This window comes from Choloepus didactylus, chromosome 23 (assembly GCF_015220235.1).
Source record: "Choloepus didactylus isolate mChoDid1 chromosome 23, mChoDid1.pri, whole genome shotgun sequence".
NCBI classification, from domain to species: Eukaryota; Metazoa; Chordata; class Mammalia; order Pilosa; family Megalonychidae; genus Choloepus; species Choloepus didactylus.
The window spans coordinates 13,008,815-13,022,648 of record NC_051329.1 but is presented as its reverse complement, the minus strand read 5'-3'; the positions used below and the strand labels follow the sequence as shown (position 1 = coordinate 13,022,648).

The following is a 13,834-nucleotide window of genomic DNA, read 5'->3' as shown; positions in this document are numbered from 1 at the left end:
AGGGGTTGGAGAGGAGGGCAGGTGTTAGGGTCAGCCACGGAAAGAGCCAGAGGAGGCCTCAGCTGCTGGAACCCACAGGGAGCTCAAGGGGCTGCAGGTGGGACAGAGAGGCTGGGCATATCACAAGCAGGTAGACACACCTGGCAGCCCCCCGGCTCTCTGCACAGCCCTGGACCGGCACATAAAGTCCCCTGCCTCCAGGACTCCTAGCAGGCTCCCCTTTTCCAGAGGCAGTACCCTAGATTCTCCCTGCCCCCCAGGGCCCATCTCTGCTACATGAAGTCACAGCATGGTTCATCTCTGCTCTCTTCCCGTGCCTCCCTCCCCGGTCTTGGCATTCCTTGGGTGTCAACCAGGAAGGGCTAAACTAAGGTAATTGAAGCGTGTTATCTGGACAGGATTGACAGCCCCCTTGGCTACTTATCTCCAGTTTGCTGAGACCAGGAGAGGAGCAAACAGCAGCTGACAAGTCTCCCAGGAGCACGGCCAACGGCCCTAGAGAGTGTGGGCACAGGCTGGGAAACAGAGCATCTGGAACCGAGGTGAGTGCTGCACCAGGAGGAGCAGGGGGGCAGGGGGTAGGGGGGAAGACGTGGCTGGCTGAAGTAACCCAGGAAGGCTTCAGGGAGGAGGCTGCACTCATACTGGGCTTTGTGTAGGATTCAGAAGCATAGAGGGCATGGCAGGCAGGGATACACCTTAAGCAGAGGAAAGGAACTGGTGCACAGCTTCAGATTTTGCCATTTTGGGGTTCCCGTTGTGCTGTGTGACCTGGAGTAAGTGACTCAACTGTTCTGTGCCTCTGTGTCCTCATTTGCAAAATGAGGATAACAGTCTCTCCCACGTGGGTTATTGTGGGGATTGAATGAAATGTCTGGGCTGGTAAAGCCTGTAGTCCACAGTAGGTGCTCAAAAAAGGCTAGCTCTCCCCCCCCAAACTCCCCACCCCCTTTTTGGGGGAAGGAATGTTCAAGAAATACTAAAAACTAGCATCTGTTGAAAGCCTGCATGTCATGTGCCGGGTCCATAGTAATGATCCGGAAACAACCCATTTTACAGATGACAAGATTGAGGCGCTGAAGGGCGCCTCGTGGGCGCAAGGCCCCGGGGCTGGGGAGCAGGAGCAGAGGTGAGGCTCGGGGCCCTTAGCTCTCCTCTCCCCTGGGAAACCTCACACGGCCTGACTCCAAGGAACCCTGGCTGGGGTGGGCGGTCCCGGAGGGAACGGAGCAGCAGCGCGGGGCCGTGCGCTCCCAGGTCCGCCCCTTCGGAAAGCCTGCGCCCAGGGACGCTGGCGGAGGGAACGGCGGCGGCAAAGGCAGGTGGGTGGGGAGAGGGGCCCAGAGGTGCCGCCTGAGGCCCAGCGAGGGGTCACCCGGCCCACCAGAGCCCTGGGAGGGTGGGTGCGGCCGGGAGCTGGGGGGGATCCCATGCTCTGAGCCTCGTTCCCGGAAGGGCTGTGAGCGGAGGGACGAGGCCCTCTCCAGCGCAGACGTGGGGAGCCTCAGCACCCTCCAGCAGGGGTGAGGACCCCCCAGTAGGGGCAGAGGACCCCAGGGGCCCGCCTCCGCCTCCAGCCAGCCTTCCCCGTAGGAGACACTTTGCTGCCCCCTCGTGGCTCCAAAAGATTCTAAACTTTCTGTCCCGGTTCCAGGGAGAGGCTCCCAGGGGTGGGTGGCGCACACGCCCGGTACTTGCCGCTCCTTGTCACCCGCGGATGCGCCCAGGCAGACCTGGGGTCCTGCTCCCTTCCGCGATATCCCACCACCACTTAACCCCACCTAAAGCAAACCAAGGTCCGAGCCATAGAGTGACATTAAAGATCACAGAACCTGGCTGCGTGACCTTGGGAAAGTTACCTGACCTCGTGCCTCAGTTTCCCCATCTGTAAAGGGGGGGTGGTAATAATGGTTCCTACTTTATGGTGCCGTGGTGAATAGTCAAGAAGACAACACAGTCCTCTGAATAGTTCCAGGCACAGAAGGCTGCAAAGTGACGGAAGAGCCCCTTTCCTTCCTGACCTGCTTGACATAAGCAGTTACCCCAGGTCAGGGAAGTGCATTGGGCTGCTCAGCATGATGGATTTTTCGGGCACCCTGAGATTTCAGGCCTGGGCTTTGCTGCCCAAGCTGTGTGATGTGGGAAGGGTTGCTCCCTCACGGAGCCTGCTCAGGGTTGGGTGCCGTCTGGGAGCTCCCGGAGGTGGACAGACAGACCTGTGGAGTTACAGACTCGGTTCAGGAAGGGTTTATTGGCCACGGCTGCGGGCAACCACAGGGAGCTGCTCAAGGAGGACTTCCCGTAGGAGGCAGCTGGTACAGAAGACCAGTCATAGAGATGTCGAGGCTCGTTCCCAGGGCCTGGCTGCCTCCTCACCAGAACAGGACCCCTTAGCTCTGGCCCAGCTGTGCTTTCAGACCCTGGAGCTCTCGGCTGTCGATACTGTTGCCCCCACACACGATCACCACGACTGAGGCCAGGGAGGGGCTGAGGCGTCCATCGGCCTGGAGCCTTCCCAGAAGTCCCGAGTAGATGGCGGCCAAAGCTGCCCCGCAGGCAGGCTCCACCAGCATCCGCTCGTCATCTGCCCAGGGCAGGGGATCAGGAGTGGGGGAGTGGAGAGAAAGGGAGAAAGAACCAGTTAGTGCTCAGCAGGCTCTGGACACCGCAAATAGTTGACGTCACCTGTCCATCCATCTGTCCATCCATTCATCCATTCATCTCGCTATCCATCATTTGTCTGACTCTCTGTCCATCCATCAATCTGGCCACCTATCTCTCTCTCTGGCCACCTTTCATCTATCTATGCATCCATCCATTCCTCCATCCATCATTAGGCTGTCTGTCTGTCCATCAGTGTGCCCATCAATCAACGTGTCCATCCATCCATCTCCCTATCCATCATTGGACTGTCTGTCCATCCATCAATATGTTCATTAATCACTGTGTCCACCCATCCATCCATCCGTTTCTCTGTCATTCATCAATCCATTACCCCACCCATCTATCCAACCACCCATCCACCACCCATCCATCCGTTATCCACCTTTCCATTCATGCATTCATTCAACAAACATTTATGGGGTGCCCATTTCCTGCCAAGCCCTGTGCTAGGGAGGCCCTGGGGACCCAACAGTGAGCAAGACGCCCCAGGCCCCGGCCTCACAGAGCTCACAATCTAGCGATGTGATGGGAACCAGACACTTATGAACAGACAGACTGGCACATGGGAGGCCCCCAACCCAGGTGGGGTGAGGTGGGAGGTCAGGGGAGGCTTCCTGGAGGAGGAGTCATCATGGCTGAGTAGCTCTGAGTCATACAATGACAACTGGGAGAGGGCCATGGATAGGCATGCCAGAGGGAGGAACAGCATGGACGATAGCCTGGAGGCAAGCGACAATGTGGCACCCTCCTTCTGTTTACTCGACGTGAGTTTACTGTGTGCTTGCTGTGTACCCAGCCCTGTGCTAGGTGCTGAGCAGATAGCACACTGAAAGAGAACCTGCTCATGCTCTGGGGTCCTTGGACTTGCAGGGGCTCTGGCCCCTGGGTGGGGGCAGCGCTCACTCACCCAGGAACCGCTGCATGGCTCTCACGGCCTCGGCGTCCTCCACCACCTCCGAGAGGATCTCGCTCTCCTGCAGGCACTCCAGGGCCCGCGCGGCCACCGTCCGGGCGCCCAAGCACTTGGCCACACTGCAGGGTGGGTCGGGGCAGGGCAGAAGGAAGAGTTTGTGAGTCAGGCCTCCTGCCCACCCCAGTCCTGCAGGGGATCCAGCACCCGGCCTGGTGCCAAGGAGGGGCTCAGAAAGGACGTGCCCGCGTTTGGAAAGAGGGTGTTGGCAGATGGAGACAAGTTCATATGAGGTCATACTGGGTCTCATGAGAAGAGGGAGAGCTGGACATAGAGCGGGAGAGAAACAAAGGCTGGCAAAAATCCAGCCCGATCTGAGCCACGTTCAGCTTTGGACGGTGGAATTGAGGGTGATGTTTTGTGTCGTGTTGCTTTCTGCTTGTCTGCATTTTCCAACTTATCTGCAACACACTTAAATTGTTCTTGTCGTGATGCAAACCAGTGAAAGTGGTGTTTTAATTGGAGAAAGTACTTGAACAGCACAGCCTTCTACTGTAGATCCGCGCGGCTGTGCTTGGAGTCCCGGGGCTAAGAGGGCTGTTCCGATGCCTCCCCCTCCCCCACTGGCTGGGACGGGGAGACCCCTGGGGCAGGGTCACCCCCAGCCCGCCCCCACCTGGTGATGTCCGGTAGCGTGACCAGCCGGCCCGCCTTGATGGCCGCGTTGAAGCTGTGCGCCCCACGGGTCTCCATGGCAATGATAGGCACGTGCTGCCAGCCCACCTCCGCCAGGCCAGCCACCACCCCGGCCAGCAGCCCCCCACCCCCCACTGCCAGCACCAGGGCTCCCGGCGGGGTCCCCAGTGCTGCCTTCAGCTCCTGCACCAGGCTGGCGTGGCCTTCCCTGGGGAGGGGGTGGGAGAGAGAAGGAGAGAGAAACTCTGGGATGGGGGCATCACATAAATGCAGCCCCCCCTTCCCATCCACAGCAAGTGGAGAGGAGACCCTGCCACACTTAAGAGCTTTCATTCATTCATATGATTCCTTTGTTCATTCTTTCCCCCTGCATCAACCCTCCAGGTGCTTTCTTGGAGACCCCCACCACGGGGGAAAGAGGCAACAATAGTGCATGTGGTTAAGAGGGGACCAGCACGTCACTTAGAACACCCCCACCCCAAGTTCAGCTGTGTGATCCTGAGCAAGTTGTTTGACCCCCTCTGTGCCTCAGTTTCCTCGCCTGTAGAACAGGTGATACCCCACCCCCTTCAGGGCTCTGGTGAGGATTAAACAGAGTAGCAGAGGGAGCCTCAGCTGGTGCCTTGCCCCGAGTTCACACTCATTAAAGGGGACCTGTTCTTATCGTTTCCATTTTAGATGTGTGCTCACACCGCTCACAAGTGGCAGAAACAAGTGTCCACTTCAAATGCCCTTGTCCCCTCCGGGCCTGAGATCCCCTTTTGTCCAAAGGGAAGATCCTGACTCAGTGAGGACCCCGGCCCCGAGCCCCATACCATATCAGGGGGTGATCAAACGGGTGGATGTGCACCCAGCCGTCCGTCTTGGCCAACTCCTGAGCCCTCAGGTTGGCATCGTCCCAGACCTACAGAGGAACCGAGGGCGCCCAGAAGACCCGGGTCAGGTCTGGCAGAGGCTGCAGCAGAGGTCTGGGGTCTCCCAGCTGGCCCCAGGACCCAGAGGTCTGGGGAGACGCCTGGCAGCCTCCCGGGACAAGGGCGGAGACTTCCAGGTGGACAAAGGGACGCCATGTGCATCCCCCAGTCCCAACGGGACCCTCTCCCTGGAGTCACGCTAGCATGTGATGCTGCAAGCAGGTCAACTCGGTTACTGCATGTGACCAGGACAACCAGCAGTGGTTCCGCTGATGATTGGGACAGGCAAGTTTGAGCCACTGGAGAGCTAGGCCTTGAGGGACCCTATTAGACTAGGCAGGGGTGGGTTTGCTTTCCTCTCTGGCTTGGCATCCGTGGCAGAGGACCGTGTCCCACAGCCCACCCTGGATTCCCCTGCAGGGCATGCTCTGGCCGTGGTAGTGTGCTGGGCCGTGTGCAATGCAGACTGCAAGAACCAAGGGGTCGGTGCCCCAGGAGCCGCCCTCCCCCAGTCAGGGATGGGAGTTGGCAGATGAAGAGTAGCCCAGCCCACAAGCAAGTGAAAGAGATGTTCCCCATAAGCTACTGACAGATGGGGGCTGTTTGTTACGCAGCATGAGTTAGCAGCACTAGCGGACTAATGCACGGTGCATCCTTTGTCTCACAGTGCCCTGTGCTTCCCCCATCACGGCATTCACTGTGCTCTACTATAATCACCGGTAACAACTTCCCCGCGGTACTTTGAGCTTCATGAGATCAAGACCTGGTCTTGTTACTTCTGTAACCTGCTCGGTGGCTAGCTGTTGAAAGTATGGATGGGAAGATGGATGGAAAAAAGACAGGGAGGGAGGGAGTAAGGGTAATGGATGGACGGATGGGAGGATGGTTGGATGAATGAATAAATGGGTGGGTGGAAGGAGGGAGGGAGAGAGGGAAGGAAGGAAGGAAGGAACGAATGAACGAACGAACTATATACACTATTTGGTGACCAGCTTTTGGGTACCACAGTATGGCTTTTACTTTTACTTTTACTTTTAGTTTTAAAGGTTTTTTAAAATCTGTTTTCCAGGGATGGTTTTTGCCCCCTTCCCAGGGGAGGAATCTGTATCTGTTTTTTTGGCAACAGTGGGCCTGTTTCACATGAGACTGGTCTAAGAGTGAGGGGAAAATGCTGCCAGCCTCTTTTTATTTTTTGTTTTTTTCTGAATGGCAAAAATTTAAAAAGTGAATAATACCAAGTGTTAGCGAGGATGTAGGGACATGGACGCTGTCCTGCTTGTCACTAGTTTCTCCTGAGTTCATGAATGGGTGGGGAGGGGTCTTCTCAGGGTGGGGAGCACCCAATGGTGTGGGGGTCCTAGCCTTTGACATACATTGCCCCTCGCTCCCACCCCTCAGCTCGGCCAGTCCCGTGGGGCACCCCAGGCCCTTACCTTTCCAGCCAGCTGCACCTCGGCCCCTTCCCCCTGCAGCCTCCTCACCACCTGCTGGGAGGCGCTCTCGGGGAGCACGATGGTGACAGGAAGGCCCAGCTTCCGGGCTGAGTAGGCAGCGGCTATGCCCGCGTTGCCCCCTGGGGAAGCACAGCAGGGTGTGCGGTGGGCAGTGTTGTGTTAGCCTAGTGACATCCCTCCCACCTCCATTTTCCTTTGGAGCCGCTCCTCCCCCACTCCCGCCTGCCCCCTCCCACTGACTCTCCTCCTAGCTCCAGAGGGGGACACGTGAGTTACATGGACCCAATTGGAGAATCAGTTCTCTGAGCCAGGATTGATTCTGGCACAAGTACACGACCCAAGCTTGGCCAAAAGGATCAATTCTGGGATTTAGGGGGACCATCAAAAAGGAATGCTCTCTTTTCATGGGATTGGGAAGACGTTAATGCAAGCCTGGAACTTCTATCTTTTGAACTATCTTCCTACCATAAAGAAAGCAAAGTCAAGAGAGGGAGGGATAAAGAGAAGGGCTCCTGGATCCAGCCATGCCTGAAAGCCATTTATCTCAGGCCTGTAAATTCATTAGCCTACACCTGCATGCATTGGGTTTCTGCCCCTTCCTATCAAGAGCCCTGGATGATGGGAAGGGGGCGGGAGACAATATATGATGTGGTCACCTCAGGCTATGACCCTGATAAGACTGGACTCAAGAGGAGGCTGAGCCCAGGACATTTGCTGCTCTAGCAGATTGTCCTCCCCCACCCCCAGCCCTGAGGACCCTCTCCCAGCAGAAACGGGGGTCTCACCTGATGAGCACACCAGGTGTCTGCATCCCTTCTTGGCTACCTGGGAAGATAGACGACCAAGCAGGTAACAGGGGTGGAGTTAGACCCTCATGGTCCCACTCCCCCAAAACTCCTCACCTCTGTCCTGCCCACACCCCTCGCCCCACCTCACCCCACCCCTCCTCCTGGACAGCCCCCTTCCTCCCCCCTCCTGCCCCCCTCACCTCCTGGCAGAAATGCCCGATGCCCCGGATCTTGAAGGATCCGGCCGGCTGCACGTTCTCATACTTGAGGAAGACAGTTGTGCCCGCCACCTGGGACAGGGCCCAGCTCTCCAGCAGAGGCGTGACCACGTGGAAGTGCGCACCCTCGGCGGGGTCCTGCATCCCGGCCGTCACCCGAGGGGCCTGCGGGAGGACACGGATTCCGTGGTCCAGGCAGCTTCAGCCACACTGAATTCTACTTAAGGTGGGATAATTTTATTGACTTTCAATTATCCCTCAGTAATCCTAAGGTGGGGAGCCCCTCAGCCCCTTCCAGCTGCTATGCTGGGAGACCCCGGGCAGGGGCCTGCTCCTTCTGGGCCTCTGCTTCCACATCTGGACAGGGATTTGAGTAGGGGCCCTTTCGTTCTATAACCGTGGCTGCCCACAGTGTTGGGGATGTAGAATGTGGCCAATATGTGGCAGTGGACGAGTGAGAGAGGGGGAGGATTTAACATTCATTCATTCATTCATTCATCCAAAAACCATTTACTGAGCACCTACCCAGGAGTGGAAATCTTTGCCTGAGCTCTCACTGTGAGAATCGCAGAACTTCAAATGGGAGTGACTTGGGGGGATCTTTTAGCTAGGGGGGGTGCTTCTCTAGGGAGGGAGATTTACAAAACTTTTATTATGGAAAATTTGCAAGAAGTGTGTCAACTCCTCCCAAGTAGGGACCCAAAAGTCACTGACTTGTGTTCTATCTGGTTTCACCCGCATCTCTGACACTATTTTTCCTGCCTTTGTTATTTTTATGTTTTCCTCCTGCATTTTTTCCTCTGTAAATATTTCAATATGTATCTCTAAAATGACTGTTTTTTTATGTAGCCACATGATTTCACAACTGTATACATTTGTCCAAACATTGAATTCTACTTAAGATGGGATAGTTTTATTGACTTTAAATTATCCCTCAATAATCCTAACTTTGGAAGAAAATGTAACCACAATACTATTATCACACCTAAAAATAGTAACAATAATTTCTTAGTATCATCAAAATATCTGGTAATTGTTCTGATTTCCAGCTGTCTCATCAGTGGGGTAACCGTCGACTTTGGGTTAGTGGTAGGTTGGGTGTTTGACAGTTTGCATCAGGATGCGAATCTGGTCTGTGCGTTTTGATTGGTTGATGGGTCTTTTAAATCTCTTTGATCTGTAAGTTCTCTGGAGGGGAAACTTTGACATGAATGAGAACAAGAGGCAGGTCAAGGGGAAACATTCCTGCAGAGGGAACCCAGTAGAAACACTCTGGGGGAGAAATGAACTTGGGGTGCTGCTGGTGCGAAGAGAAGAAGTGGCTGGAGAGGGCGTGGGGTGGGAGGTGAGGAGGGAGCTATTGGGAGGTTTTAAGCCAAGGAGAGAGGGGTGAGTGAATGAATGAGTGAATGAGTGAATGGACCAGTGGGTAGATACAAGGAGGAGAGGAGGAGGAAATGAGATGGTGGAAAAAGGAAAAATAGAAGGAATTTTTTTAAAGGAGCAAAAGCAGCCCCACTGTTCTCTCTGGGGTAGTAAAGTTGGGCCAGCCCCCGCAGTTCCATTGTCAGCCACCAGGGAGCGCTCTGTAGCCATTTTACACACACACACACACACACACACACACACACACACACACACACACGCGCGCGCGCGCGCGCGCGTGCGCGCTTTGGGAATCCCCGGATCAGTGTTGTTCACACCTCCCGCCAGTGGATCTGACCTCCTTGTTGTCGGGGCAGCCCTGGGACTCCCCCCGCAACAGGGCGAAGCCTGAGACACCTCTGCTCATTCCCATCAAGGGAACCTCTGGGCTGGACATACGAGGAAAGAGCACGGGTCACCACTCGTCCACAAAACCCAGCATACCCCAGCCCAAGCCCCACCCCAACCGTGGAGCCCAAGGTTGTGGATTTGGGGGTCAGAGACCAAAGTTAAAAACCAGCTCTGACTTCCTGGCTGTGTGACTTGGACAAGTGTCTCAACCACTCTGTGCCTCGGTTTCCCCTTCTGTAAAATGGGGATACTAGCCGTCCCCACCTCTCAGGCTGTGATGCAGACTGATAATAATAATAGCCACCAATTGTTGGGCCCCTACTATGTCCCAGACATGGGCTGAGTACTCTGGGATAGTATCTCTGTGGGGCTTTCTGACACTGGGCACACATGTCCTTACTCTAGAGGGTTATAAGGCACACCTAGCGGTGCAGTGTCCTAGGCACTGGAGATACCATGAGGAACAAGACAGATGTCTGCTCTTGAGATGATTTTCAGTTTGAAGGGAAAAACAGCATTTAACAAATAACTGTGTAGGCAAACAAAATAATTAGAAATGGTGAAAACTTCTAAGATGGAAACAAGTATATAGAAATTCATGAAAGAGAAGAACAAAGGGATGTACTTTGGGTAGGGAGGTCAGGAAAGGCCTCTTGGAGGAGGTTACCATTAAATAGAGACCAGGACAATGAGAACCAAGTAGCCATACCCCAAACTGGGAAAAAGGTCATGTATCGCAGAGTCGTTGTAAAGATTAAGGGATGCCATGTAGTAAAAGCTCCAGCAACGTGCATGACATATTATAATAAGAGCTAGTAGTTGGGCAGGACTTACTGGAAGCCAGGCACTGCACTAAGCACCTTGTATATTATCTCATTTAATCCCCCCAACCACTCTGTGAGATAGGTTGTAGAGACAATGAAACTGAGACCCAGAGAGGTTAAGTAACTTGTCAAAAGTCACACAGTTACAAACTGCACAGCCAGGACTCAAGCCTAAGCAATCTGGCTTTGGTGTCTGTGCTCCTAACCACTATGCTATACTTCCACTATTAATATTATTGTTATTGTTAGATTATTGTTATTATGAAAGGTGGGGGTATCTAATAATTAATTGGTAGTTATCCTTAGGAGCCAAATTCTCCTGGCTCAGCCCCCAGGCTTCCCCAGTTCTCCTGGTTATACTGGCCTCCTCCAAAAGGACAGCAGGCATCAGTTAAATCAACAAGCCTTGTCAAGCCCAGACCCCATCAGGGACCCCAGCCTCCCAGACCTCACTGGTTGAAGTCAGGGATTCAGTGCCTCCCATTCTGAGGTCTGGGGCCGAGCTCTTGCTGGGTTTGGCAGCCGTGGAGGCTGTGGTAGGAGCCGTGGGTCCTTCTGGGTGTGGAATACTGCAGAGGGCCCTGTGCTGGCTCAGGGCCCACCTCTGCGTGACCTTGGCTAAGTCACATTTCCTCCCTGGGTCTTGCCTGCCTCACTGATGAACTGGATAAAAAGGCCACCACCTACCCTTTCCACTTCCCTGATCCCTAAAGCCTTTCCCCAGAGGCCAGATCCCGGGAAACCCCCAGCTGGCCCTGGGCTGGCAGAATGCCCGGCCCTTGCCCCTCTGGACCCCTCAGGGTTCCCAGTGGCTTCTCCAGGCAGGCTGGGTCCAGGGCACCCTATTTCATCCCGAGGTTCCTGGGAAAGCTCAGGCGGCTGTCATCCTCTCTCACATCCCATCCTTTCAGCTGGACGGTGCCCCAGAGCTGCCCAGACCACCACCCACTCACTCAGAGCCCCCGAGACCCCTTACCTCCCCGCCTGACAATCCCCAGACCAGCCCCAGGTTCTGCACAGCTGCAGCTTCCTGTGGCCCAGCGGCTCCTCCCACTTAAAGGGGCAGCTCCGGCCCTAAGCCTCGGGCTGTGAAGACAGAGGAGGAAAGGAGCCGCGAAGCAACTCTCGCTGCCCCGCCAGTGCTGCCCAGGTGCATTACCTGGTCCCATCAGACAGGTGGGGAAACTGAGGCTGAGGGGGGACACCCTTAGCTGAGGCCACCCAGACAGCGGGCAGAGCCGGCCTTCACCCTCACCCTGGATCACCCCTTTCATGATACAGACATCTACAAATCTTCTTACTCCAAGTCCATCCCAGACACCAAGCCACGTCCCCTGGGCCACTGCTGGGGTCAGTTTAGATGTGACAGGAGTTGGGAAAATGAGGGCAAGAAACTTATGATTATCTGTCACATGAAAAAGGCGTCTTTTTTTCTGAAGTACCTTTCCGTCTCTCATATTTTATATCCAATATACGAATGCAAACAAATATTTATTGTTCAAATGACTGACAATTCATTCATGGGTTCAGAAATGTTTATTGAACACCTACTATGTGCCAAGCCCTCGGACACAGCCTTGAGCAGGACAGTGTGTCCCCTGCCCTCACGAAGCCCTCGTGGCGCCAATGAGGAGCAATTACAAACAGCGCTATCAGAAGGGGTGGTGCCAGGTGACGGGTTTGTGGGAGTAAGCGCTGGCCCTGGGGGGCTGGGAAGGCCTCCCGGAGGAGGGCAAGTGTGAGATGAGTCAGGAATCAGGAACATGGAGTCCAAAGTTCCGGAATTTGAAAAACATGGTGCGTTCTAGGGACAGAGGAGTGCCCAGTGCACTGGAACAGAGAAGGAGGGCTGGAGCAGCAAGTGGGTTTGGGGCAGGAGAGCTGGGCAGGGGCCAGAGTCCGCAGGGACTCCCATGCCAATTCAGAGTCTGGACTTTACCCAGGGTCGCTAGGGAACCACAGAAGGCGTTAGACAGGGGAGTGACATGATCAGATTCAATCTGGTCTCTATCTCTTGACTCACTGAGCCAGTCACACCCACCTCTGGGCCTCAGTTTCCCCATCTGTCAAATAGGAGGTGAGGTCCGGGAAAGACCTGGCAGCCCAGACGTTCTGTGTCTTTCTTGGCCTAGGTGTGATCTCCCGGGTTTGATGGCCCCTTGGGGTCAAGTTGAACTGCTTGGCCACGATCCTTAATAAGGACCCTGGCAACTCTAGCCCCGTCCTCACCGTTATAAATACCCTGATACTCATCAAGGGTCCTGTCTTGGAACAAGAAAGGCACCCAATCCAGTGACAACTCAAGCACAGATGGCCCCATCGGGCAGCCGCAGTGTGAAATCAGGCTGGGCTTCCTGGAGGAGGTGGAGCCATAGCACACAGTTCAGGCTGGGGAGAGAAGCAGCTGCATTTATTGCATGCCTACTGTATGCCAGTCCTTTCAGGCTGGCTAGTACATCTCAGCATATTTTTTTAAATAGATGAGTATTTATTTCTTTGTGCATTAGGAAATATATGTACATGTATTATCATATCATATTACATGATATGTATATCATATATATAATATCAAACCCATAATTTCATGGATATCATTGCTTAGGAAGAAGCTAAACCAAGCATTAACATGTAAAAAGGGAGTCTGTTTCAAGAAAAATATAAGTAGTTTCCGGTATGGAGTTGACCCAGTGGTACATGAATTAGTGGTTCGAACATAGAACTTGCCTTGGTTTCCGCAACAGTAAGATGGGGATAAAATAGTACTAGTATTTTATTGATGTGAGGGTTATATAAGGTATTACATGTAAAACATTTAGAATGGTAGCAAGTACCCTGCGTTTGCTGCATCTGCTATTACTACTATTATAAAAGAGATGACATGACGATATGAAAAAAATTGCAAAGGCAGTCCCTGAATGTTGGAAGTTTGGGAACGTGACACAGTTATCTTGCACAATCCTTGAACAACCTGGAAAGGTGGGTATTGTAATGGATCCTACAATTGTGGAAACAGGCTCAGAGAGGCCAAGCTGCTTTCCCAAGGTCACACAGCAGTGGCAGAGCCAGGGCTCAGGCACAGTTGGGCTGGACTTCAAAGCTTCTGGCTTGGGTGAGGGAGAGGAAGGAAGGGGTGGGAGGGTCAGGGTGGCTGCAGTGGAGAGGTGGATCTGAGTCAATGACCTGTCCCCTCCAAGAGCCACATTTGTCAGCCAGCCCCTGTCCCTGACACCTCAGACTCCCCAACACCCACTCTGGCCAGTTCCCGGGGTTATTCATTAATTTTCATTTCACCATCCTCATCCCCAGCCAGCCTTCCTGTTTCCAGGGCAACGGAACCACGTAAAGAGGAGGGATGGAGCCTCCAACTAGGGTGTTTGGCTCTCCCCAACTTGCAGGTTTAACACTGGACTCTGCGTCACAAGTTTCCCAAGCCATGGAGGCTGAGTCTTATCAAACAGATGAGAGGTCTGGGGTTTTGGGCCGTCAAGCGCCCAGCCCACTAATGATTAACCCAGCAGGGATTTGGATCCCGGTCTTTTGCCAGCTGATACAATACAGTGTTGGAGCCATATTCTGACCTTTCGGCCCTT

General features: G+C 54.2%; 1 protein-coding gene across 1 annotated transcript in view; it reads right to left on the bottom strand.

Moving 5' to 3' along the window:
• Positions 1 to 2,231: 2,231 nt before the first annotated feature.
• The window catches only part of LOC119519284 (serine dehydratase-like), a 22,349-nt gene continuing 10,746 nt past the window's right edge, over positions 2,232 to 13,834 (bottom strand). The window contains exons 4-11 of the mRNA XM_037816868.1: positions 11,221 to 11,297; positions 7,627 to 7,809; positions 7,424 to 7,463; positions 6,618 to 6,757; positions 5,086 to 5,174; positions 4,251 to 4,478; positions 3,572 to 3,696; positions 2,232 to 2,584 (exon numbers count right to left, since the gene is read on the bottom strand). Coding sequence (XP_037672796.1) covers positions 2,391 to 2,584; positions 3,572 to 3,696; positions 4,251 to 4,478; positions 5,086 to 5,174; positions 6,618 to 6,757; positions 7,424 to 7,463; positions 7,627 to 7,809; positions 11,221 to 11,297 — 1,076 coding nt within the window. The 3' untranslated portion in view covers positions 2,232 to 2,390. The remainder of the gene's footprint in view (positions 2,585 to 3,571; positions 3,697 to 4,250; positions 4,479 to 5,085; positions 5,175 to 6,617; positions 6,758 to 7,423; positions 7,464 to 7,626; positions 7,810 to 11,220; positions 11,298 to 13,834) is intronic.